This window comes from Halichoerus grypus, chromosome 1 (assembly GCF_964656455.1).
Source record: "Halichoerus grypus chromosome 1, mHalGry1.hap1.1, whole genome shotgun sequence".
Lineage (NCBI taxonomy): Eukaryota > Metazoa > Chordata > Mammalia > Carnivora > Phocidae > Halichoerus > Halichoerus grypus.
In genome coordinates this window covers 203,055,232-203,081,539 of record NC_135712.1, presented here as the reverse complement: position 1 = coordinate 203,081,539, position 26,308 = coordinate 203,055,232, and the positions used below count along the sequence as shown (strand labels likewise).

The following is a 26,308-nucleotide window of genomic DNA, read 5'->3' as shown; positions in this document are numbered from 1 at the left end:
GGTAACTCCATGGTGGTTTTTTCTGAGGCTCATCTGGAACGTGGTGGACAGGAGCCCTGGATCAGAGGCTTCTAACATTGAAGGCCCCCTTCGGTTATGAGCGCCAGAAACTCAATTCTCTGCCTTAAATTAGAAAATAAAAGTTCAGGGGCGCCTGGGTGGCTCAGTCGTTAAGCATCTGCCTTCGGCTCAGGTCATGATCCCAGGGTCCTGGGATCGAGCCCTGCATCGGGCTCCCTGCTCAGCCAGGAGCCTGCTTCTCCCTCTTCCACTCCCCCTGCTTGTGTTCCCTCTCTAGCTGTCTCTCTCTCTGTGTCAAATAAATAAATCTTTAAAAAAAAAAAAAAAGAAAAGTTCATTGTTCACATTAAAAACAAAAAACGGTTCAGGGAGAGTTCTAGTTTTAGGTACGTTGAGATTCAGGGCTCAGATGATTCCCTTGGACTCTGTGACTCCTTTCTCTCAGCTCTGCCTTCCCTCCTGGCTGGGCAAGGTGACCTAGCCTTGCAACCCCAGGGGGAACACTAATCTCCATTCTGGTCGCTCCAGCAAAAGTCCCAGGGAAGGCTCTGATTGGATCACATGGGTCACACCCGCATCCTGTGGCCAGGGATCTGGGAAGCTCTAATTGGTCATGAGTCTCCCTTTTCAGTCCAGAGATGGGGTCTTCTGATTCCTACCACTGGGGAATAGGAGGTTCCCTGAGGAAAACAGGAGGCCCTTGTCAGAAGAGGGGAGGGATGTTGGCACCCCCTAAAATGGAGGTATTCATGACAGGCCCCTTCTGATGCCTAAATTTGTGCTGCTGTTGGAAGGGCCAGGCTGAGCCATCTCCATATCTGCATCTGCCTGTGTCTGGCCTAGCACCCACTGGTCATGAGCATGTGCCATTTGGCAGAACTGTCTATTTTGGGGCCTCAGCACCTGTCCTGCCAGGTGAGGTAGCTGGGCTGGACACTGAGATGTTGGAATTTGGCAGTGCTAGAATCTCACTAGGTTTCTGAGTGAGCGGTGCTTTGGGGCCACGTAGTCATACACCTACTTGCCTGACCTCTAGAGTGAAGGGGTTTTGCTTATTCAAGTGGCTCTGTCTCCAAGCCCAGTGCAGTGGGGGTAATGTGGGGGGATGGGCTCTGCCTGGGATTGGCCTTGTGCCAGTGGGTGGGAACAGAATAGGCATAGCCTCAGCCCGAGACTTGTCCACTCGTCTGCCCCTGCCGCCCCTCACATGGAGGCCCTGGCTGGGCTTTGAGGGGAAAGAGAGGCTGTGGAGAACCCTGGCTGGGTCATGAGGGGACATTGAAGCACAGAGAGGTTCAGGCACCCACCCAAGGCCACACAGCATACAAAAGGCCTTGGCGGGTGCCGGCCTCTCTGTAGCCTCAGATGGGTAGGCCCCATATCACCTCCATGATATAGATGGGGAGACCAAAGCTGGGCTGAGACCATTCTCCAAGGACACTGAACCATGACTGAACATAGAGCTGGCCAGCAGGAAGGGCAGGCTGTGGCTCCTCAATGCTGGCAGGGCAAGGGTGTGGACTATCCCACCAATCCTCCAGCCACCATGAGGGGAGAGCTTCTCCTTTCAGAAGGCTCAGAGGGTAACGTGGCAGGGGTGCATGGAAAAGCTGGTGGCCTTGGAAGTGTGGCATAAGGAGGAAGGTGGGGGGGCAGGAGGAGTCAGCCCTTCAACACGGGGAACAGCATGAGCAAAGTGTGGAGGCCAGACATTCTAGATAAAATCCTGTTCACTGCTTCCTGGATTGAGCCCAATCAAAGGATAACATACCCAGTCCCAGAACTTGGACCAGGAGGTTTCGTGGAGGGGATGAAGAGAGCAGGTATACGCAGTAGATATCTGCAGCGAGCAGAGAGATGAGTCAGGCTCCAGCCAGCCAATGCTACCACCTGGTAACCATCTACCTGCCACCTCACCGATCCATCTACCCACCTATCCACCCACCTGTCCATCCATCCATCCATCCATCCATCCATCCATCCATCCACCCACCCACTCATCTACCCACTCAGCCATTCAGCCATCCAGTCGGTGAGCATGACTGAGCTCTGAGCACATGGTGCCAGGTGCTGGAACACAGCAGGAGATAGAACCTGCCCTGCCCTCCCCTGGTGAGGCTCCTGTTTTAGCCTCGGAGAGATAGGCTGGAAACTGGTGGATGGTGTACCAGATGGAGCAATGATCAGGGAAGACAAGTAGAGCTGGGCTCGGGGGGCATAGGGTCCTGGGTAAGGCTCTCCCAGTGTGACCTGGCAGAGTGGGATTACGTCCCTCATGGTGGCTGGAGGATTGGTGGGATAGTCCACACCCTTGCCCTGCCAGCATTGAGGAGCCACAGCCTGCCCTTCCTGCTGGCCAGCTCTATGTTCAGTCATGGTTCAGTGTCCTTGGAGAATGGTCTCAGCCCAGCTTTGGTCTCCCCATCTATATCATGGAGGTGATATGGGGCCTACCCATCTGAGGCTACAGAGAGGCCGGCACCTGCCAAGGCCTTTTGTATGCTGTGTGGCCTTGGGTGGGTGCCTGAACCTCTCTGTGCTTCAATGTCCCCGTCTGTAAGATGGTGATAATAGTGGTATCCTCCTTTCCGTATTGCCCACCGGGAGGTGAGCTGGGAGCCACGTCTGTACACACCCTGGCCCACAGCCCTGCATGGTGGGTGCTCACTGCAGGGCAGGGAGGGGCAGAGGTAGTGTGAAGACAGCTTGCTGCTGGTGAGGGAAGTAGGGTCTGGGTGTCCACTTTTCTTTCTAGGCTTGAGAAGTGGCCAGAGTAGGGCAGGTTTGGGTTTGGAGGAGTGCTGCCACAGGGTCTTCCTGTCCATCAGCAGTGGCCAGGACCCTGTGTGTCCTAGGCTTAGTCAGAGGCTGGGATGATGGCACAGGGCCTGGGCAGGAGGTCACAGCCTAGCTCGAGGGACACTGGGCTGACAGTGGCCCATGAAGAATGAGGCTGTGGAGGGCCACGGGGGGCTGAGGCGGGAGAGTGCTGGGGTTCGATGTTGTTGGCTTACCCAGGTGGGAGGGCGGGCAGTGCCTGCAGAGTTCTGGCTGTGACCCAGTGGATATTTGGGGAATGCAGGGATCCATGTGGTTTGTCCCTGTCATAGAAAAGCAGGATGACCGAGTTGGCAGGGCCTGCCTGGAGTGGAGCCGGCACCAAGTGTGGCCACCCCACGCCAGGCTCTGTGGACACGGAATCTTGGGCGGGCTTCCGGGTAGGCTCGCCGGGGTCTCACTGTGAGGCTTGTGCTATGTGGAGGCAGACCCCAGCCACTGCTTCCAGCCCTGGGGAGTTTACTTCTCGGGACGCCTGGGTGGCGCAGTTGGCTAAGTGTCTGACTCTTGCTCTCAGCTCAGGTCTTAATTTCAGGGTTATGAGTTCAAGCCCCGCGAAGCTTTACTTCTCTTACCATGCTGGGTCCTTGGTCCTTGGGAGGATTCAGGATGGTTCTTTCTTTCTTTTTTTTTTTTTTTAAAGATTTTATTTTATTTGAGAGAGAGAGAGAGAGAAATAGCATGAGAGAGGAGAGGGTCAGAGGGAGAAGCAGGCTCCCCGCCCAGCCGGGAGCCCAGTGTGGGACTTGATCCCAGGACTCCGGGGTCACGATCTGAGCCGAAGGCAGTCGCTTAACCAACTGAGCCACCAGGGGCCCCAGGATGGTTCTTTCAAGGTGGATGTGGGTTCCAGAACCTCTGCCTGCCTGCCTTGATGACCTTTCCACCCTCAGGCTCCCTGGCTGTCACGTGGGGGCTCTCAGGAGTTGCCAGCCCCAGGTGCCTGCAGGTGGCACTGTTACTTCCTGCTGGGAACTACCTGACATCCCCTCTCTTCTGTCACCCTGTCACTGCCTGGTGAGCCCAGACAGGCAGGAGCCAAGGACATACACGTAGGGAGATAGCTATGATGGTGATGGCATGAAGAAGGTGAAGTGAGCAAGTGTGGCCTGGGGCTCCTTTGCAGGACTCTGGGAGGGCATCTCTGTAGGCAACATGTTTCCAGGATGGACTCAGAGTGGGCTCTGGCCATTCCCACGCCTCCGGCGCTTGGAGGCAGGTTGGGTGGGAGGGAGCGGAGGAGACTCTGCCCCTGTCCATCGGCCTGGTGCACTTGCCCTCCTGGCACAGATCCACTCATGGGGTGCGCAGATAGGCCTTGGCTCTGGGCATCCTGTCTTAAATTATCGAAGAAGACGTGGGAACAAAACAGCATGATGACCAGGAATGAGAAGTAAACAACCACTGATGGCATAGAGAGGGCCCAGGCTCGGTGGGGAGACATGGGATCTAGGGGCCCTGCTGGATTTCTTCTCTCCCTTTCTAGGTCTTTGTCTCCTTCCCTCTGGGTGTCTGTCCTCCCCTGTCTGGGTCTCTGTCCCTCACTCTCTGAGTCTTTGTTCCCCCCTAGATGTCTGTTAGTGCTTTGGTGTCCTGGCCTGCTGGGACACTGCAGTGAGGACCTTCATCTGCTCCTGAGCTCCACGCTTGTCCACCCAGAAGCCCCGGTCTTTTGTCTGCTCCCTTAGGAGCCCAGGGATCAAGCCCTTACTCAGGAGGATAGCCCCAGGAATGGGCTGTTGCCGCCTGAGGGGTGAGGAGGGCGGGGCGGCCTCTGGCGAGCAGTCCCCAGAGAAAGCACACTGACGTGAGCATGGGGGCTGCTGGCCAGCCTGAGCATTTGAGGGCCCGTGCAAGGTGCCAGAACATGGTGACTCTATCCTTTGGGCTGGGAGCACAGTACCCGGAGCTGTGAAATATTGTGGTAACCATGGCAACAGTAGCTGGGGGTGTCTGCCTTTGTGGGGCATATGGGACTCTGGCTCAGATGCACTTTTCCCCACGGAGCTGCGTGCCTAGGAGCCAGCGCTTTGGCCTTGGCAGTCAGCAGGTTGTGGTAGAGCAAGAAGTAGAAGCCAGTGCTGGAGCTGCTTGCAACTGTAGGGGCTGTGCTGGGCCTCAGTTTCCCTGTCTTGGAGGGGGATTCATGCGGTTGCATGTGAAGAACCACGCCTGGCATGTGCTCAGTCAGTGGGCCTGCCTTGTTAAGAGTCAGAGGTGGATAGGAGGGAGAAGGCAGAGAAATTTCCAGTGTGGCTGGAGGACAGGGGGTAGGGGGAGGGTGTTGTGTGAAATAGGGCAGAGAGGTGGACCAGCTGGCTGCCAGAACTTCTCCAGCCCCCACCCCGCCTCCGGGTTCTGTCTCCCTCTCTGGGTCTCTATCCCCCTTTTTCTGGGTCTCTGTCTACCCCCCCTTTCCCGGTCTCCCTCCCCACTTCTTTCTGGGTCTCTGTCCCCTCTCTGGGTCTCTGTCCCCTCTCTCCAGTGAAGTGCGGCATCTTCCCTGCTGATGCACCCGGGACCCTCGGGTGGAGTGGCCTGGAGCTCCCTGGTACGACATCGGCCGGGGTGTGAGCCAACCAGCTGTGCTGCGCTGCTGTGCTCCATCGAGCCACATGGACAATAAAACCAAAATTGGCTTTGAAAGTGGAAGTGCTCTCCGATTTGAGGGGAAGTGAGGGAATTTGCATGTCAGAACAGTATGTTAAAGGGGCAATACCGTCAGACTCTGTTCTGGCCCGAGCTTTGGGCTCCATGTGGGGGTGGGAAAGGATTTTACAAAACCCCAAAGAAATGTTTCCATGAAATTCTTTCTTGTTCTTGCCTTTCCCTTTTTTTTTTTTTTTCAACATTCCAGTGAAAAGAACTGTTCCGGGGCTTCAGATCTCTCCTGTAGGGTTGGGAAACCAACCATGGAGACCAGGGCCAGCAGCCAGATGAGGGCAGGAGTTGGGGAGCACCCACCCCACCAGGTGTCGCTTCCAGGGCAGCCCCCACCTCCACTGTGGGTCCCTGTCACTGGGGCACGGGGACCGCAGTTGGTGTGGTCCTGCACTTCCTGTGGCTTTCCCCACTTGGCCATCTTATCTTGGGCTGGGTCCCCCTAAAACAGACCCTCAAACAAAGATTCCAGCCCATGGTGTATCTGGGGGTGACCCCATGAAGGACTGGTGTCGGAGGGGGAAGGAACCCACACAGGGGGTGCCAGCCAGGAGCTGGAGACAACGTGGGCAAAGGGCTTGGCCAGCTGAGGACCCCCAGGGGATTGTGGACGCCTTGCCACAGGTGGTCCACCTGGGGGGGTCTTTACCCTACCCAGTCCCACTTTATGTTAGCCTTGGTGTAGGGGAAACTCCAAGGGACGCAGTGGCTGTGTCCCCATGTCCAGCACAGGCCTGGGCCCGGCCAGGGGTGCCTAATGACAGTGGTAGGGGATGCAGTATGGGAGTAGGGGGTCAGGACAGCCTTGAGCCCAGGCCAGACCTGAGGGGGCACGCGTAGCCCCTCCGAGGCCAGATCCAGGCCAAGGGTGCAGCTGGGGCGGCAGTAAGCGGCCTCCAGAGACGTCCTGACCCGGCTGCTGACGCATTGGCTCCGATGACTCAGTGCGGGTGACCGTGGCTCGGGTGGCCGTCTGGAGACTCGGACAGGCTCAGGGCTGCTGCCGCCGCCTTCCTGGGGGCCCGTGGCCCCGCCGCGCCGGCCGCCCCCTGTCTGGGCTGGCCTGAGTAATGGGTCCTTCCCTTAGTCATCAGTCCCAGGCCTCAGCCCTCCCTCCTCCTCCTGCCCACCTCCGCCCAGCCAACCCTGTCTGTCCTGGGGACTCCCAGCCCCTGCCGGCTTCCTCCCTCCTTCCCTGAGCTCCTCAGAGGCTGTGAGGTGTGTGTGGGGGGCGTTGATGGGGGCTTCAGGGACAGCTGTACCATCTGTGAGATGAGAGGGGAAAATCAGCCTCGTAGGTACCATGAGCCTTGCCAGGGGCGTGAGGAGAAGGGCCTGGGGGAGGATGAGGTGTGTACAGAAAGGAGCCGTTTCCTCCCCACTCAGTGCATCTCAGGCCTCATACCCTGTGAGCAGCTGTGCGATGGGCTTGGTCGGGGGCTCTGGGTGAGGGGTGTCCTAACTCCTACAGAGGAGCATTTTCATGCCTCTGTGCTCAGCTGAAGGCCAGCCCTTTGTCAGAAGGTACAATAATTCTTTATACCCCTTTGGAAGGTGTTTAGCTGGTTTCTCATCTTTGGCCCCCAGAAACGGGATTTGGTGAATATCCTCCTGCATCCATCATCTTGTACATGTAAGTATATCAGATAAATCCCAGAAGCAGACTTGCTGAATCAAGGATGTGAGACTTTAGAATTTTGCTAGGTCTGTTGAACTGCCTTCCTGGGGATTGTTCCACTTCACACTCCCACTGGGAACCGATGTGAGTGTCTACTCCCAGACAGCCAATGCTTCTGCTCACACGAGGGGTAAAGCCAGTCCCTTGCTGAGTGCACTTCTCTTATTGTGAGCCCTACTGACTCTTAGGTCTCTCCAGCCAGGTGTGTTTCCTTTCTTATGAATGATCAGCCCACATCCTTTGTGCATCTTTCTGTGAGATTGCTGGTTTTATATTGATTTTTTGGTGCTCTTTATATATGGAGGACCATAGTAGACGTATGGACCAGCCAGCACCAGAATGAAGTTTCCCCTAGTGTAAAATCTTCTTCTGGTGGAGGGCATGCATGTGCATGCCAATCCCTGGAGCTTAGAGGAAGCACATGAAGTCCTTTGGCCCTGCCTCATAATCAATCAGAAACTTGTAAGAAAAAAATGAAGCCAGCTGAAAGCAAAATGGCAAAGGCTGGGGTGTAGGAGGGGGCACACATGTACAAAATCTATGAGGCAAGTTGTCCACAGAGAGGCACCTGCCATGTGCCAGTGCTCTGTGAGTGGTTCCAAGCTTGAAGTTTCTAAGCACTTGGCCCCATTCAGGGGCACGTGGGTGGCTTGTATGGGTGGTGACGGGATGTGGCCCCTCTCTGGGCCGTGCCACCTCCTCAGCCCAAAGGGAAGCTGAGGGAAATAGCTGCGGCCCCTCATTTACCAGGAGGTGATGGGGATGAGGGAGAAACTCATGGCAGCCCTATGACATCCATGCTTCTGCCTGCCCCTTTTGACAGCCAAGAAAGTGAAGACCCAGAGGACAAGAGTATGTGCTGAAGTCACAGAGCTGATGGATGGCAGAGCAGGGGTCGGAATCCTGCCCTCTACCTCTCATACCAGTAACCGGGTAGAGCCTGGTGGGGCAAGGGCCATGGTGTGGCCCTGGCAGGCTTCCTGGAGGAGCATGTCTCTCTCACTCACTGAGCTGCATCTTCCCACCTTTGGGTCCTGGACCAACCTTGAGACACTCTGCTTAGGGCCAGGCTCTGGATGTGTGTGACTCTAAGGGATCCTGATGATGAAGGTGGCATGTTGATGGTGTCTGTGTGTCACTTCTTACACCCTACAACTTCATCAGTATGGAGTGGGGTCTGTGGGGAGTGGCACTTCTGTCCCCAGGGCTGCCCATACCTGCCGAGTCTGAGTCTGAGCCTCGTTGTGGTCCCTGGTTATTCACCGCATGGTGAAGTTTGAGATGTGCCTCTTCTCCACTCCCTGGCCCTGGGAGGGAGGCCCTGAGGGGTCACACCAGCTGTCCCTGGCCTCCAGGCCTCTGTGCTCCACAGAGAGGTCGAATGCTGGCCCCAGGCAGGAGGGGCCTGTGGTGTGGGGGAAGGTGGTTCCCTGTGCTGTCTTGGTGCAGGTTGGGCCCCAGGTGGGGCTGCAGGGAGAGGGTGGGCTTCTCAGGGCAGGCCTTTTGTGGAAGCCAGGCCTTTGGGACCAACACCCAGGATGCAGCCAAGCCCTCTGCTCCAAGGGAGAGGCTGGGGTCACTGTCTAACTGTGGGGGTGGCAGGGCTGGGAACACCCCAACTTTCTGGCCTCTGCATATTTCTGCTCCAGGCTCCTTTCCCCTCCCCAGCTGTGGGACACTCAGAACTGCAATGTGAAGCCGCTTCTGGATTATTTGGCCACTCTGGGCCTCCATTCCCCAGACTGTGTACCCAGTGAAGGCAAGGCCTCTCCATCTCTTTTGCTCTTGTGTCCCCACCCATGGGAAAGGGGCAGGAGGCTGACAGTGCCAGTGAGGCAAGAGGAGGGCAGGGGGAGGGGGCTCAGACCTGAGCACCTCCAGGGTTCTTGGAGGCTCATGCAGCATGTGGCCTTATCTTGGGCAGACTGGAGGCCTGTTGGGGGGTGTTGGTGGGAGGACACGGTGGGAGCCCGTCTGGAGATGTCCTGGTGGGGGCTGTACACTGGAGGGCAGCCCTGACCAGAGGATGGGCACACTTTGAAGCCCGAGGGTCCATGAACCAGTGACATTCTCTTTGTGATCCGCAGAACTTGGGTGCATTGTGGGAAACTGGAAGAGCAAGAGACTTGAACTCCCAGCAGTGGCCTGGTCAGGCATGACGGGCGGGATGTAACAGTGTGGGAGGGGAACGGGGGCATGCGAGGTGGGCATCCCCTCCACCTGGCAGGGAGAGGCGACCAGACCAAGCTAGAGACTTGGAGTCTTTCTGGGTCTCTGTGGCCTTCAGGGGGGTGCATGCCAAATCTCCTGGGCAAACCCAGGCTCTGGCCACTGACACCACTGGCGTCCCAGCATTACCAGCCCAGGGGAGCACAGTGCTGAGTTCTGAAGCATGCGCTGCAGCCTCCCAGGGGTGGGAGGTCTGCCAAGTGCAGACCATGTCTCCCCTGCCATGTCCCGTGTCCCCCATGCCATGTCCCATGTCCCATTCTCCCCTCCCACACCAGGTCCCAGACCCTTGGGACCCTGAGTACCTTGCAGGCCTGTGGTCAGCACCCCAGGGCCCTACAGCTCCTCTGCCCCTTGGTTGGTTTGCCCCCCTTTCCTGAGGCTCTCATGGAGGGGCCACTGAGGCCGGTGGCCTGTGCAGGTCAGGGACCTCCAGTTGGCAGCAGCTGCATTGATTGAGCACCGACAGTATGCCCTGTGCTTGGCATCAGCTCTTTTATCCCCAGTATTGTTTTGGGAGCTGCTGGACAGTGAGGGCTGAGGAGCCTTCTTTCTCCTGCTTTCTTGGAAAGACCAGTGCCCACATTCCTGGCCCTCATTTGTGGGCAGGCGTCAGTCCCAGGAATGGGAAAGCGAGTTCCAGAGAGCTGGAGGCCGTGGGGAGAGAGCAGAGGACTTGGCCTTGGCCTGGGGTGGGTGAGGCATGGGCTGGGAGAGTCCTGGTGGGGGTTCTTGACCCCACAGTGGCCTGACCCTAGAAGTGATGGCATTGTTCCCTCCCGTTGTGTTCAGGGGGTGAAGTGATGTATTAGGGCCTCCTACACCATTCATTCTTTAATATAGTCAACAAGTTTTCCAAGATGAAACAGCAGAGGGGACAGTGGTGCTGGAGGGGAGGGGATGTGGGGGTGAGCAGGGCAAGGGGGAATGGACCACAGAAATCCTCATACACTGTGAGGGTGCTGGTGGTCATGGCAGGGTTTTATGCAGGGCCTGAGAAAGCTCAGATATCCTTTTGTTTAATCTTACTTATTTCTTTTAATTTGATGTGAAATTCACATAACATAAAATCTACCATTTTAAAGTGAACAATTCCGTAGCATTTAGTGCATTTACAGTGTTGTGCACACATCACCTATATCTAGTTCCAGAACATTTCCCTCCCCCCCAAATGAGACCCTGTGCCCATTAGCTGTCACTCCGCACCCGCTTTCCACAGCCTGGCAACCACGAATCTGCTTTCTGTCTCTATGGATTTGCTTGTTCGGGACATTTCATATAAAAGGAATCATATAATTTATGACCTCGTGTGACTGGCTTCTTTCACTCAGTGTGGTATTTTTGAGGTTCATTCACGTTGTAGCATGAATCAGCTTCATTCCTTTTTATGACTGAGTACTATTCCATCGTGTGGATGACCACATTGTGTTTATCCATTTACCCTTTGGTGGACATTTGGGTTGTTTTCACCTCTTCTCTTTTTTTAAAACTTCATTGTTTGTTCTAAGACGACCTTTGCCTCCAGAACGTTTATTTTGAGGTGCAGCAATCTCTGTTTAACTTGTCCCCATCCCCCCATTGAACTACCCCCATAGGCAAACCCATCCTCTTAGGGTAGATATTCTTGGTTTTGTGGCTTCCCCACAGTTTGCTGTGCCCCACCCCCTGCCTGCTTCATTGGCCATGACAGACAGGGAGATCCCACCCACTCTGTCACATCCTGGGCCTGGGTTCAAATCCCGCTATGTTGTCTTACAGCTCTGGGACTATGGACAAGCTACTTACTGTGTCCCTATCCCTGGAAAGTAGGACCAACGGGCCTTTCCCCTCCACTGGGCAGTCACCAAGTAGAGCCCAGAGCCAAAGTCTTTGGAAAATGACTTTGTGGTCGTGTGGCTGCCCTCCCCTGGGGTGTTGAGCACAAGGAGCTCACTGGGCAGGTGTCAGAGTAGCTGGGCCTCCAAGAAGGTTGGCCTTTCCTGGCCTGTGACACCCCCGGCCCTGGAAGAGCTGCCCTGGAAGCCGTACTTTCCTCCCTGTTGCCCGCACTGGGGCTCCGTGCTAGCACCTTCATCCCACCCCCACCCTCTGCAGGGGACAGAAGAGGGCTTTGCCCTCTGGGGCGGCTTGCTAGGGTATGGGGGATGGTGATGTGACGCAGAGAGTTGGTCTGTCCACACTATGGAATATTACTCAGCCACAAAAAGAAGAAGTGAAGCATTGATTCATGCTACAACGTGGATGAACCCCACAAACATGTGGAGCGAGAGAAGCCCGACACAGAAGGCCTCACAGTGCGTGATTCCATTTACATGAAGTGTCTAGAAGAAGCGAATCCAGAGACAGAAGACAGAGTGGTGGTTGCCAGGGGCTGGAGGAGCGGGGGTGAAGAGGGACTGCTGATGGGGGTGGGGTCTTATTTTGGGTGGGGGATGAAGATGTTCTGGAACTAGCTAGAGGTGATGGTTGCACAACGTTGTGTATGTACTAAATGTCACCGAATTGTTCACTTTAAAATGGTGAATTCGATGTTATGTGAATCTTAGCTCAATTAAAAACCAAAATGGGCATTAGAGCCTCCTCAGGTCCTAGGAGAAACCCTGCCCCTTTCGCAGGTGGCAAATGGAAGCCGGAGAGGCGGTGTCCTTTGCCAAGGCCAGTTGCCAGGCAGATGGCCGATGCGACGGGGACCCAGATTTTGTTTCTGCTTCTCCAGAGCTGGTTCTGGCGATTTTGCCTGCGCCGGGGGCAGCTTCAGAGCCCAGGTGAGCCAGCCCAGTGTCCCTGGGCAGAGACTAGACAGACCTGAGGCCTCTGAGCTCAGCCCCCACTTCTGCTCTCCTGCAGCATGGCTGACAAAAATGGAGCTCTCAAGTGCACCTTCTCGGCACCCGGCCATAGCACCAGCCTCCTGCAGGGTCTTGCTGCCCTCCGTGCCCAGGGCCAGCTGCTGGACGTTGTACTCACCATCAACAGAGAGACCTTCCATGCGCACAAAGTGGTCCTGGCCGCCTGCAGCGACTACTTCAGGTGAGCACAGGTCTCGGGGGATAGGCCGAAGAGTGCCCACCCAACTAAGAGGGAGTGATCTCAGCGCCAGCCAGCCAGCCAGCCAGCCAGCCAGGATGGCTCTGAGGGAAAGTGGCTGGTATTGGCCACACATTCAGTAAACCTGGAGCTTTTTCTAGGTTTGTAACTTTCTCAAACTTTTGGGGGATATGGTGCAGGCAAGCAGAACATGCCTGGGGGATAGCGTGGCCCATGGGCACCCAATTAGCAGCTTCTGCCCTGGGGGAGTGGCAGGGCTTGGCCTTGTTTTCATTCTGTCTTTATTTGACACCTGTGTGTACCAGGCCCTGTGCTTGGCCTCGGGGATCCAGCAGAGACAGGACAGACACAAGTCTCTGCCCCCATAGGTTCCTGTACTCAGGCTAGGGAATAGGAGGGATGCCCAGATGGGTGTCCCCATGTGTGCCAGGCTGTGTCATAGTCCCCTCATGACAGGTGAGGCCTTTCTGGGTGTACTGGTCAGTCTGCTGCGAGAGCCCTTTCCTAAAATCCCCTTCCCCGTGCAGGGTTGTGTGTGGGGGGGTGAGGGCCCCTTGGAGCAGGGCTAGGGCCGTTCTCACCAGCTGGGGGCTGTCACGGGCTGAGGACAGTCTCCCTCATTTCCTCAGTGACCAGCTGGCCAGTTCCTCCTGCCAGGCTGTGACCCTGCCAGAGAGAGCTGGGGTGCTGTCCTGGGGGTGGTGCTCTGGCCCCGCTTTGCCAGTGGTGGCAGGAGCGCCCCTGCAGACTGTCTCGCAGAGCCTCAGCTTAGGTGTGTTCCGAGGGCTGCACGGTCCTCGAGGCTAGGGTGGCAAGGCTGGGATGGCTTGCCTGGTGCGCCCCCCAGCTGCCCGCCCCCCAGGCTCAACAAGGCTGTTCTGGGGAGCCAGAGCAGCCAAGCCATCTGGGGCGCCGTTTCTATTTTTATTCTGGATTTGGGGACGGGTGGGCCGGCCCAGCCAGAAATGCCCTTTAAAGGCTCCTCTGCGCTGGCACTGCAGCCGGCGAGGCCTTAAAAGGCAAAGCTCCCTCCCGTCGCCGTGGCTGCCTCTGCCTTCGATGGGCTGATGGGACTCATGGGGACAAGAAGGGGCAGGGTCCGGGGGGCTGCCCGAGCCCTGCTCCTAGAAGGCTCCATGGTGCTGCTGCTCAGAGTGTTGGGCACTTGTTAGCTGGTGACCCCACAGCAGCACCAAGCTCAGCTGTTCCCACTGTGGGACCCGAGCCCAGGCCACACTGGGTGTGTGACTGGGGGACAGGCATCTCTTGGATGAATGGATGAGGGAAGTTCCTTCTCCTTGGTCAGCCGTCACAATGTGTGCTTGCCTCGTGAGAGGAACCTCTTATGAACTCCCAGAGGGTGCTGGGGTTCTTGCCCCTCTTCCTGATGGGGGGCTCCGAGCCCAAGGGCCATGGGGTGCTGTGACCCAGGTCCTGTTTTTCTTACTGGTGCTCACATTAGCGCCACTTTCCAGAGCAGGACAGAAAGGCTGACAGCTAGTGTCACTCGCTGGGGGTGGGGGGTGTCTCACAGTGGACTAGGGCTCCTGTGGGCCATTCTTGGAGGGCTTTCCTGACTGTCTGGAGATGACAGTGACTTTGGCGGGGCCTCCTAGTGGGTGCTCTGACCTGGGGACCCTCACCCCCTCCCCATCCCTGTGTGGCAGGACTGAGACTCGGGCTCGGGAAGGTGGAGCCACCTGCCCACGTGTGCCTGCTGGTGAGGGGCTCGGCTCTGAGAACCATGGTACATGGTGTTCTTGGGGTCCCCACCTTGTCTCCTGAGCCTGCCGTGTGTGTGGTCTTACAGGGCTGGGTGCCAAAGTGGGGCTGGCGCCTGTCTCATGGCCAAAGTCAACGTTTGGCCTTTTCCTGCCCACCTGTATCTGCCCTGCCGTGAGTGGTCCCCCGGCCCCTCCCTCTGAGCCAGGGGGGGGTCCCAGCACTCCACACCTCTGGGTAGGGTGGACGTGGCCCCATGCGGAGGGGCAGAGTGGGGAGCTGATGTTTGTAGGAAGACACAAGGCTTGGGTGGATTAAAAATCTTTTATTTTTTTAACATGTCTTTAATGAGCATCTGACCTCTTTCCCCTGGTTGGCTGTGCCCTGCTCATGGTGTCCAGGGGCCAGGCTATTCCTGGGTGGCCATGAGGCCCCTTGGCTGCCCCGAGCCCACATGCTGTGTTTCTGAACTTCAGGGCCATGTTCACGGGTGGCATGAGGGAGGCGAGCCAGGACATCATCGAGCTGAAGGGCGTGTCTGCCCGCGGCCTGCGGCACATCATCGACTTTGCCTACAGTGCCGAGGTGACGCTGGACCTGGACTGCGTGCAGGACGTGCTGGGTGCGGCCGTGTTCCTGCAGATGCTTCCCGTGGTGGAGCTGTGCGAGGAGTTTCTTAAGGCCGCCATGAGTGTAGAGACCTGTCTGAACATCGGCCACATGGCCACCACCTTCAGCCTGGCCTCACTCAAGGAGTCCGTGGATGCCTTCACCTTCCAGCACTTCCTGCAGATCGCGGAGGAGGAGGACTTCCTGCACCTCCCGCTGGAGCGCCTGGTCTTCTTCCTGCAGAGCAATCGGCTGCAGAGCTGCGCCGAGATTGACCTGTTCCGCGCGGCGGTCCGCTGGCTGCAGCACGACCCGGCCCGGCGGCCGCGTGCCAGCCACGTGCTCTGCCACATCCGCTTCCCGCTCATGCGGTCGTCAGACCTGGTGGACAGCGTGCAGACGCTGGACATCATGCTGGAGGATGTGCTGTGCCGGCAGTACCTGCTGGAGGCCTTCAACTACCAGGTGCTCCCCTTCCGGCAGCACGAGATGCAGTCCCCGCGCACGGTCGTGCGCTCCGACGTGCCCTCCCTGGTCGCCTTCGGTGGCACACCCTACACCGACAGCGACCGCTCTGTCAGCAGTAAGGTGTACCAGCTGCCCGAGCCCGGCGCCCGCCACTTCCGGGAGCTCACCGAGATGGAGGTGGGCTGCAGCCACACGTGCGTGGCCGTCCTGGACAACTTCGTGTACGTGGCCGGGGGCCAGCACCTGCAGTACCGCAGCGGCGAGGGCGCGGTGGACGCCTGCTACCGCTACGACCCCCACCTGAACCGCTGGCTGCGCCTGCAGGCCATGCAGGAGAGCCGCATCCAGTTCCAGCTGAACGTGCTGTGCGGCATGGTGTACGCCACGGGCGGCCGCAACCGGGCCGGCAGCCTGGCCTCGGTCGAGCGCTACTGCCCGCGGCGCAACGAGTGGGGCTACGCCTGCTCTCTGAAGCGCCGCACCTGGGGCCACGCGGGCGCCTCGGTGGGCGGCCGCCTCTACATCTCCGGCGGCTACGGCATCTCCGTGGAGGACAAGAAGGCGCTGCACTGCTACGACCCTGCCGCCGACCAGTGGGAGTTCAAGGCACCCATGAGCGAGCCCCGCGTGCTGCACGCCATGGTGGGGGCCGGCGGCCGCATCTATGCCCTCGGTGGCCGCATGGACCACGTGGACCGCTGCTTTGACGTGCTGGCGGTGGAGTACTACGTGCCCGAGACGGACCAGTGGACCAGCGTGAGCCCCATGAGGGCCGGCCAGTCGGAGGCTGGCTGCTGCCTGCTGGATAGGAAGATCTATATCGTGGGGGGCTACAACTGGCGCCTCAACAATGTGACGGGCATCGTGCAGGTGTACAACACGGAGACGGACGAGTGGGAGCGCGACCTGCACTTCCCAGAGTCCTTCGCGGGCATCGCCTGTGCCCCTGTCCTGCTGCCCCAGTCAGGGACCAGGAGGTAGCCCCTGGGACCCGGCCCAGCCTCAGGCTGTCTCTGCAAGGGACGTGGTGAGCACACACTGGGGCCGAGAACCACAGAACCACCCCAGGCCCATGGGCTGACGTCTCGGCGCCTGTTGTGTTGATGAGGCCCTCTCCTGGGGTCCCTCCTTCCTTCCCAGAGTAGGTCCTGGCTTCGTGCGCACCGAGGGAGCCTGCCAGCGATGAGGCTGCCATGGCGGCAGAGTCACTCCCAAGGAGGTTTCCTCACCTGCCCCACATCCCTGCTCACGGAGGGAATCAGGGTCTCCTTTGAGGTGTGGTTGTGTGGCTTTGTCCCACTTCTCTCCTCCCCCAGCTCGGCAGCCTCAGACATTCCGACGCGAGCTCGTTAACGTCGATCCCCAAATCCATGGTTTGTGCCCTGCCCCCCTCCCAAGTTTCTTGTACCATCTATTTTTTAAAATAAACACCACACCCAAACTCTGTAACATATGGACCTCCAGGAGCTGGTGAGGTGGCAGGGAAGCACCCAGCTCAGGGTTGACCTCAAGGGTGGGCATATTTCTGCCTCCAATAAGCCCAGGCTGCTGGGGTGGGAGGGTGGCCTTGGAGGAGAGTCTCATACTTGCCTCCATGCCTGTCTTCGGTCCCAGTACCTTCGGTGTGTGCGGTTGTCCACTTTCAGAAGGAAAAAACACAGCCAGCTCTCAGAGACTGTCCTCATAGTCAGCCAGCCTTCCAGCTGGCGCTGGGCGTCTCGTGGGGCCTCAATGAGGAGCGGGCCGAGATGCCCCCGTTCCCGTCCTCACCCCCTGGTTCAAGGGTGACACCTGCTTTAGAACTCACAGTGTGTCTGCATTCCTACGAGTCTCATGATTTTTATCTCTCTCCCTTTCTCCAGCCCTCCACTCCCGCCTTGTCCCGTGTTCAGGTTGTCCTGCCACCAGGCCTGGGCCCCTTTAGCAAGGGAAGTCAGGTGGGGGGAGCGGCCTCTTCCCTTCAAGGGCTTTGCAGCATCTCCGGCCACATTGGTTTTGGTGTCAAACCTCTAAAGCTGTTTATTATTATTATTTTTTTGGGGGGGGTTCTGTTTTGCTTTTTTTTAAGACACTGGCATTGCTGTCTTATAAATGGGATTTGTACCCTTGGGGCAACTTAAAGTGTCTCTTCTGCTGCTAATGGATGATTGATGTCGTGTCTCTGTGACCCACTCACCGTGTAAAGAATTAACCTCATATCTTAGCAGATGTCGTCTCCTAATATTTTCCTTCATTTAATAAAAATGTTATGGTGAAAAGATGGAGCAGGCCCAGCGCTGAGCTTGTGGGGCCTGATGGGTCACAGATTCCTCATGTCCTCTATGTGGTTAGGGGCTCCCCTACCCTCTTTGCCCTTTTCTAGCATTGCAGAGGAGCTGGAAGGGGGGCTGGCCTTTGGCTCCGGGGTGTGGGGCAGTGAGAAGTGTGGCCAGAACTTCCACCGGGTGCCGGGAAGACAGGGCAAATCTGCCCTGGGCTGGGTGGCCTTCGGAGAGACTCTCTCCAGGTTGTTCCATGGGCCTGGTGGCTTGGCCCCTTGCCACCAGACAGCCCCCAGCTCCTGGCAGGTTGTTTCCATCTGCTCAGTCCTGGGGTGTGCAATTGGGGAGCTGGGGAGCCCCTCTCCCTGGAGGCCGTGATGGGGGAGACGCAGGGCAGGTCCTAAAGGAAGCATGAAGTCATCTCTATTCCGTATGGGCCTAAGAGCTCTGTGAATGGCCCCCAACCCCTGCTCTCATGGCTGGCCTCACCACGAACCGGGCTGTATGTTGGTGGAGAAAGCCTGCTGTTCACGGACAGTTTTCTGAGAGGAGAGGCGTCCAGGATCCCCCTCAAAATGCACCCGCAGGCCTGGTGCTCCTGTGCAGCAGCCACTGGGGCCCCAGAGCGAGGCCGGATGTGTGGGTGGGGGGCAGCGTTGAAATAAAAACTTGGTTGGGAACCAGGAAGGAACCCATGCTGCCAGGGGCATTGAAACGAAAGCAGCAGCCCTTGGGGACTTACCAGAACATTCCAGTCCCTTTTCCCCCCCCCAACCTGAGCTCCCCCAAGGAGAACCCTTCCCTGCTAGAGGCATGGCCCCTAAGGGGGGGGCAGTGAGAATCTTTTGCCAGCTGCAAGTCCCCCCAGATCAGCTCACACCTCAGAACATCTTGTCCCCAATGAGCTGGCAGGGGTGCCGGCGCAGGGGGTGGGGTTGGGGGGGCGCTGCCGTATCTAACCGGGTCGATTGTGCATAACCGTCTGGGCTGGTTCATGGAATGTTCTCAGGGGCCCCCTGCCCCTCCCTCTTCACCCGCCCCCCCCGGAAGAAAGGAAAATTATTTTTCGTATTGTAAACTTTAAACACGAAAAAGCTGTTTTTAATTTAGCAGAAACTGGCTTGAATCTTCAGTTTGTGAACGTTTGTGTCCTTCAGAGAAAGGCGGAACATGCATTGCACACACACGCTTACACAAATGCACGCACATGCGTAAGCTCACATGCACACCTGCACTCACACATTGTGACATGCACACTCACATGGTGACACTGGTGCTCACATGTAGCCTTGCTTGCATGCTCAACGACGTGCTCACATGCTTGCTCACACAAACACAATCACACTCGGGCGCCTGGGTGGCTCAGATGGTTAAGCGTCTGCCTTTGGCTCGGGTCATGATCTCAGGGTCCTGGGATCGAGCCCCGCTTCGGGCTCCGTGCTCTGCCGGGAAGCCTGCTTCTCCCTCTCCCACTCCCCCTGCTTGTGTTCCCTCTCTCGCTGTCTCTCTCTGTCAAATAAAAAAAAAAAAACCTTAAAACACACACACACACACACACACACACAATCACACTCACCCTTGGACCAGCCTGGGCCTCTCTACTTAGCACCCTGAAGGGGTCTGGAGCCTGTCACCTCATCTCCTCCATTCACCTTTCACCCAGGGCGGCTTGGGCCATGACTGGCCAGCCACTGCGTGTAGGGACTGTGCTTGGGGAAAGCCCGTGTGCTTCCAGATGGCCTGCTTCCCCACCAAGGCCCTGGATGCGGCCGGCAGGAGCCTCCCTCCACACCTGGGCTCAGGCTGTGGGAAAACACTGTCTCCCGGGACGGTGGGATTCAGGCCCGCTAGAGGCAGGCCAAGTGTGACTTCTGGGGCCTCGCAGCAAGCGAGGCCAAAGGGGCCTCCGGGGAGCTGTGTGAGGTGGGAATCTGCCCCGGACCTGGCCAGCTTGGAAACCTGCCCCTGGCTTTGTCTCCAAGAACGTAGCTCCTTCTCCTGTGTTCTCATAGGCCCCGGAGATTTTGCTTCTCATGGTGGAGACTCGGTGGTTGGGTTTTATTAGGGGCACCTGGCCTCGGAGGCACAGTCCGAATGTTTACCGCACAGACGAGAGGTCCTGGGGTGGGGAGGTGGGAGCAGAGCCTCACCCACTCCAGTGTCCATGGGTACCATCTGCCTATGGACCCCAAGGGCAAGAGGGCCATGAAGCCGCACTCCTGCCTACAGCAAGGCACAGCTTACATCTTGTGGCTGACCCTGCTTATTGCCATCCCGGCTGCCATTTCTCCCTCCTCACCAACAGAGCCCTGATTTGGAGCCAGCAGCAGCGTGCCCAGCCTTGGGGGTTAATTTAGGATTTGGCTGAGCCATTCTTGGCAACGCCTTTTGCCGGGGTTGTTTTTGATTTGGGCACATTTCCCAGATCTGGCCAGCAAGCTTTAAGGGGAGGTCTGGGGTGGGGGTTTCTGGACACAAGAGAGGCCTTATTGCCCCCTTTCTTCCCTTACTGCTTCCTGTGAGGACACGATGCCAGGAACTTCTGCAGCCATCTTGTGGCCATGAGGAGCAAGTTAAGCGAGGTGCAGCGATGCCTCCTCCCAAAGTGCTGAAATCACAGAGCCACCTGTCCCACCCTGGAACCTCTGACCTCCAGACTCCTTTTTATGAGAAATCACAATTCCTGTGTTGCTTAAGATACTAGTGGTTAGATATTCTGATACTTGTAACTCAAAACAGTTCAAAATTATATTATAAATGTAACATGCTGGGGATTGCCCATCTTATATAAGCCAGGGTTTTTATTGCAAGCAACAGAAACTGCCTCAGGCTGATTTAAACGGCAAAAATGTGCATTGGAAGCCTGTTCATTTCCTCACAAAAGTGGCAGGAAGGCTGGAAAACCAGGCTCAGAAAACAGTAGAAACCAAGGGGGCGAGGCAGCCAGGGCGATCAGCTGAAATCATGCCGGGGAACTGGTGGGTGGGGACACTTCTGCCATCACCATGGAATCCAGATGCCTCAATTGGCACTGCCACCTGCCCTTGGCACTCAGCCATAGCTGCCCCTGAAAACCAGATGCCCCTGTCTTGTCTCGATGCTACTTCTTTGCACCACTTGTTCTGGAGCGCAAACATCCTGTTGGCCTAGCCCATGTCCTGTGTCAATGCCCTAGCTGCCTGGGGAGTGGGGAAAAGGGGTACCTCAGTGTGTGTTGCTATTGCTGGGTAACGAACAGCCCCACGTCTCAATGGCAGGCAAAAATGGATGTTTGTTTTCTCATGTGTCTGTGACTCAGCTGGAGGGTGCTTGTTCTGGGCTGCCCTCGGCTGGGCATGCTCTGCCTCCTGGTGCAAGGCTGTGGAGTAGCCGGAAGTCTCAGATCCACCTGTCTCACAGCCTCGGACTAGCAGCTGGCCGACATGCTCTACAGAGCCACCAGAGGACAAGCAGAATCACGCGAGCCTTCTAAGGTCCCGATCTGGAAACCGTATGCTGTCTCTTCTGCCCATATGCCTTTGGCCAAAGCAGGTGACAGGGTCAAGTCCAGAATCAGGGCTGGGGACATATCCTCAAACTTAAGAAGGAAGACCTACATAGGAGTGTTGCAAAGGGCAGGACACAGGAACAGAGGGGGATTGAGGCCCATCGTTTGATCAGTCATACCAGTGGCTTTAAAGCTTCTGTTGTCAGTGGGGCCACCTTGACATTGTGGGGACTCCCCAGACTTGGAAGGGGACTCAGACGCTGGGCCACCAAAAGGAAAAGCCTGCTCCATAGCTTCTGCAGCCAGTCTACCCCCTGGTGGCCAGTCCTCTTTTCTGTCATGTAGGTTGGGCCTATAAGTGTCCTGGGCTTTTGGGCTGCAGGGAGGGGGTCTGTGTGGGGCGTTCAGTTGGTGTGTCCAAGTCTCAGGGCACCGTGGTGTCATTGGAAGGCCTACCCCAAACATCCCCTCAGCATGGGTGGTTGCCAGGGAGGCACTGGACTGTAGGCGCTGCCCCTGTCCTGCCATCCCATAAAGCCGTCCCCTGGGCCCCTGCCCCCTCAGTTCCAGCTTCTTGCTACCCTCTTTGGCAGCCCTGCCTTATCCCCCCCTTTCACCTACACTCAGCCTGGGATGGGGGGCACAAGGGGCCTAGGTCCTCAGCGGACCCCTTCCTATTCCATGGTAAAGGGTGAGTTCCATGCCTGGACATTTCTGGCTTCCTTCAGGTTCTCCCCTTTTGCTTCGTAATCAAACCTGGCTCTTGCTTTGCCTTTCAAAACTTTGATGAGGGCCTGGTTTGGAAGTCAAAGACGAGCCCTGGATGGTTTTCCTCTTTGCCTTCCTGCTCTGATGGCCCGAATTCACCTCTATGCGATGTGGGTACCCCGGATTGACTAAGATTCCATATAAGGCAGTGCAGAAAAGCAAGGCATGAAAACTAACCTCTCGAGGTAGGGTTTTCTTACCTAACAGTTATTGAATGCTTGCGAGGAAGCAGGCGCTGAGCTAAGTGCTTTACATGCGTTATCTATTTAATCTTCCCAAGAGCCTGCAACGAGGAGTACCGCCATCCGCATTTAACACAGGGCAGCCTGGCTCAGAGAGAAGTCACTTTTCCGTTGTCAAAGAGGTGGAGAATTGGCAAGGGCTGGACCACAAAGGAATGCTCAGGAGTTTAGGTTTGTTTTATTATTATTATTTTTAAAGATTTATTCAAGTAATCTCTACACTTAATGTGGGGCTCGAACCCACGACCCCGAGACCCAAGAGTCGTGTGTTCCTCCGACTGAGCCAGTCAGGTGCCCCAGGAGTTTAGGTTTTAATTTAGCTTGTATGCTGAGGAATGCTATGGCCTGGATGCAGAGGAAGGGCATTCTAGGCAGGGAGACAGCCTGTGGCAGAAGGCAGCAAGGCTGGAGTGGCGGACGCGAGAAAGGGAAGAGTGGGAGATGATGCTGGGGAAGCTGGCCAGGAACAAATGGAGCTAGGCAGGACTATGAAGCAGAGGAGAGAAAACCGTATCCTGCAGGCAGCAGGAAGTGCCTTAAAGGGACTCACTTCTTAGCTCACACTTGGATGTGGTGTGTAACTAAGTGAAACTATTCAACAATTGGATACTCCCAGCCCTTTTGGGTCAGGATTGGTTGGAGAAGGACCCAGGGCTGGGTGACCCTAGAGTGAGGAACACAGCTCTTCTTAGGGGTCAGGATGGGCTTTCTGGAGGGAGGGGACATTTGAGGTGGGTTTTGAGGGATGAATAGGAGTTTCCCAGGCAGAAAATGATTCATTTAACAAACACTTCCTAACTCTCCCTCTGTGCCTAAGTTTGTGTTAGCTCTGGGGACCCAGGAAAACAGAATGAATAGGCAAGTATAAAATAAGGCTTAGGGGCGCTTGGGTGGCTCAGTTGGGTTGAGCATCCAACTCGTGATTTCGGCTCAGGCCATGATTTCACGGGCTATGAAATCGAGCCCCTGTGTCAGGCTCTGAGCTCAGCAGGGAGTTTGCCTGAGATTCTCTCCTCCCTCTCCCTCTGCCCTCCCCCTTCACATTTGTGTGTGTGTGTTTGTGTGTGTGTGTGTGTGTGTGCGCTCTCTCGCGCTCCAAAATAAATAAATAAATCTTTTTTTTTTTTTTTTAAATGAGGCTTAAAGTGCTCAGACCCTTCAAGGGATAAAGAATAAGCCTTAAGACTAAGGAGTTGGTATGTCTGTGTCCTCTGTGCATCACACAGGGAACTTGAGCCCAGGAGTGTTTGGGTAGGGTGAACATACTTTCAGCTTCTGGTCTCAGTCGGTCTAGTGGGGAGCAGATAGGACCCTGGAAACAGCTGCCTTCAGAGAGTGGGATGTTCATGGGTCATGGGAGACAAACAGGGACAGATTTCAGATAGGCCCTCAGGGAGGGTCTTTCAGAGGAGAGACCTGAAAGTGAGAAGGTGCCACAACGATGCAGAAGCAGTCAGCAGAGGCACCAGTGCATGCCGAGATCTGGAGGTGGTACAGCAAGAAGGCTGGACTTGCTGGAATGAGAGGCCAGGGAGGTGGAAGGGGGATGAGGGCCTCCTGAGTCGCCAGGAGGGTGGATTTTTTTCCTAAGTGTGATGGGGAGCATGAGATCCACCCTGACTTACAGAGACCATGGGCTGGTCCGAGAAGCCCTCCCAGGACACACTAGCATTAGCAGCTTTCTTTGATGAGTGAAGAAAGCAAAAACAGCAGGGCTGGGTTCTGCCCTGGTCACCAGACGCTTCAGCCTCGCCTTCCTCAGACTGGGGGTCAATGGAACGGGAGGAGGGCTTGGGTCATTGTCTGGCCATTGCGCAATAAGCAGGCTCACAACTTCCTCTGACTCATCACCAGGGTTTAGGATGGATTGGGTTACTGCCTGGGTGTGGGGTGAATGGGGGTGAGTAGGGCAAGCACTGGATCTTCACCTCTGCTCTGTGGGCATGGCCCAGTTTGGGACCTGATAACCCCTGCTACCTACCAAATCTTTTTATTTTCTCTGCCCAGAAACTGGCTTATGCAGACATATGTAAGTGATCAGGATTACCAGCAATTTCTGAGCACTTGTTATAAGCTAGGCACCTGACATGTATTAACAGCATTTAAACCTTACAAAACCCAGTGCAGAGAAGAAAGCTGAGCTCTGCTGTCAGGTCTGAGGTGTAGTCCTGGCTCTGGCACTTAACTTCGTACAGGCAGCCACCATTCCTACTCTGTATTTCCTCTCCTATCTTATAGGATGGTGGCTGGAACTGGAAGCCATATTTGTAGAATGCCCAGCTCTGCACCTGACTCCCAGAAGCTGTGGTCTGTGGTCTCTGTCAGCGCCAGAGACAGAAAATAGACTTCAAATCAACTTCAGCAAAAAAGAGAACAAATTATTGGCTCATATAACTGAAAATGTAGGAGTGTTTAGCTTCAGGCATGGCTGGATCCAGGAGCTCAGTGTCTCTCTAACTTTGGCTCTGTTTTTCTCTGTGTAAGGTTCACTCTCTTGGGACATCTCTCTTAAGTAGTGACCTCTGACACAGCAAATTTGTGTTATCCTTCAAAACAGCCATCCAAGCAAAAAGGGTGCTTCTCTTTTTAGTGGTTCAAGCAAAAATTTCAGAATTGCATCTCATTGGGCAAACAGGATCACGTGCCTGCCCTGAGCCAATCATGAAAGCAAAGCAATGGGCTTTGATGATTGGCAAAGACCTCCAACTTGGGAAGGTGGGTTTGTGGGGAGAGAGGGTAATGAAGCTCACGCCATCCACATATCATGGACTGAAAATTGCAGAATGTTCCCTGGGCAGTTGGTTGTTGGCACCCAAAAGGGGAGGGCAGATGCTTGTTGGACAAAAAGGTTAGAAGACCGTGAAAGTGCTCAAAACCATATGAACAAAAAGGATAAAATAAAGCAGTGGCAGTGCCCAGGATAATCCAAATTAAATCTATCTATCTATCTATCTATCTATCTATCTATCTATCTATCTATCTATCTAATATGGACATTATTCAGTAAACAGTTGTAAAGTGTGACTAAAAGCATGTTCAGAAAATAATGGTGATCCCCCTATGATCATCACCAGCAATCCCTCCAGCCATCCCTCACCCTAGTAAAAAGTGTGCTTTTTAAAAATCTTTTTCTTTTCTTTCTTTCTCTTTTTCTTTCTTCCTTCCTTCCTTCCTTCCTTCTTTCTTTCTTTCTTTCTTTCTCTCTCTCTCTCTCTCTCTCTCTCTCTTTCTTAAGTGTGCTTTTTGTTCAATTAGAGCTGTCCCACAATTCCCTAGCTGCCCCTTTTGGCTTCCGCCCTGTCCATGCCTGGAAATCCCTGGAGCCTTCTGAATATAAACCTTTGATATTGGTGGTCATGGTCCCTCTGCTTGGGAAGGGACAGTTAGATGTCAGAACCTTTCTTGTTTCCCTGGGTCCCCCACCTGCCACTGGGAAGACGCTGCTATCCTCTTCACTGCTGGATCTAGTCTAGGTGCGATTTCTGAACCTTTCCTGTAGCACCCCATGTCAAACTTGTGTTCCTTCAGGCTTAAGGATCCAGAGAGTAGAAACTGGTCAAATATAAGGTGATAGGGAAAGCAAGATGTTAAAGATGATGCCTGGGAGGGCGCCTGGGTGGCTCAGTTGGTTGAGCGACTGCCTTCGGCTCAGGTCATGATCCTGGAGTCCCTGGATCGAGTCCCGCATCGGGCTCCCTGCTCAGCAAGGAGCCTGCTTCTCCCTCTGACCCTCCCCCCTCTCATGTGCTCTCTCTCTCTCTCATTCTCTCTGTCTCAAATAAATAAATAAAATCTTTAAAAAAAAAAAAAAAAGATGATGCCTGGGATTTGGGGCTGTGGGGGCTGCTGACAAGATTCAGGCCTCAGCTCAAATGCCGCCCCCTACTTCCCTGACAGTGGTGGCCAGGAGCCTCCCTCCCTATCATCAATATCCTGCCAGTCCGTTACTAGTTTTCTTTTCTTTCTTTCTTTCTTTCTTTTTTTTTTTTTTCTTTAAGATTTTATTTATTTATTTGACACACACAGAGCACAAGCAGGGGGAACAGCAGGCAGAAGGAGAGGGAGAAGCGTGCTCCCTGCAGAGCAGGGAGCCTGATGTGGGGCTGATCAGAGGACCCTGGGATCATGACCTCAGCCAAAGGCAGACTCTTAACCGACTGAGGCATCCAGGCGCCCCTAGTTTTATTTTCCACATCACAATTATCTCCATCAGAAATGTTCTTGGGTCATTTGTTGGTTGGTTATGTCTGTCCCCGTCCCTAACTGCGCACCCCGT

General features: G+C 55.7%; 1 protein-coding gene across 1 annotated transcript in view; it reads left to right on the top strand.

Annotated features, from left to right (window-relative positions):
- The window catches only part of KLHL26 (kelch like family member 26), a 28,181-nt gene extending 10,645 nt beyond the window's left edge, over positions 1-17,536 (top strand). The window contains exons 2-3 of the mRNA XM_036093809.2: positions 12,275-12,457; positions 14,674-17,536. Coding sequence (XP_035949702.1) covers positions 12,275-12,457; positions 14,674-16,255 — 1,765 coding nt within the window. The 3' untranslated portion in view covers positions 16,256-17,536. The remainder of the gene's footprint in view (positions 1-12,274; positions 12,458-14,673) is intronic.
- The last annotated feature ends 8,772 nt before the right edge of the window (positions 17,537-26,308 follow it).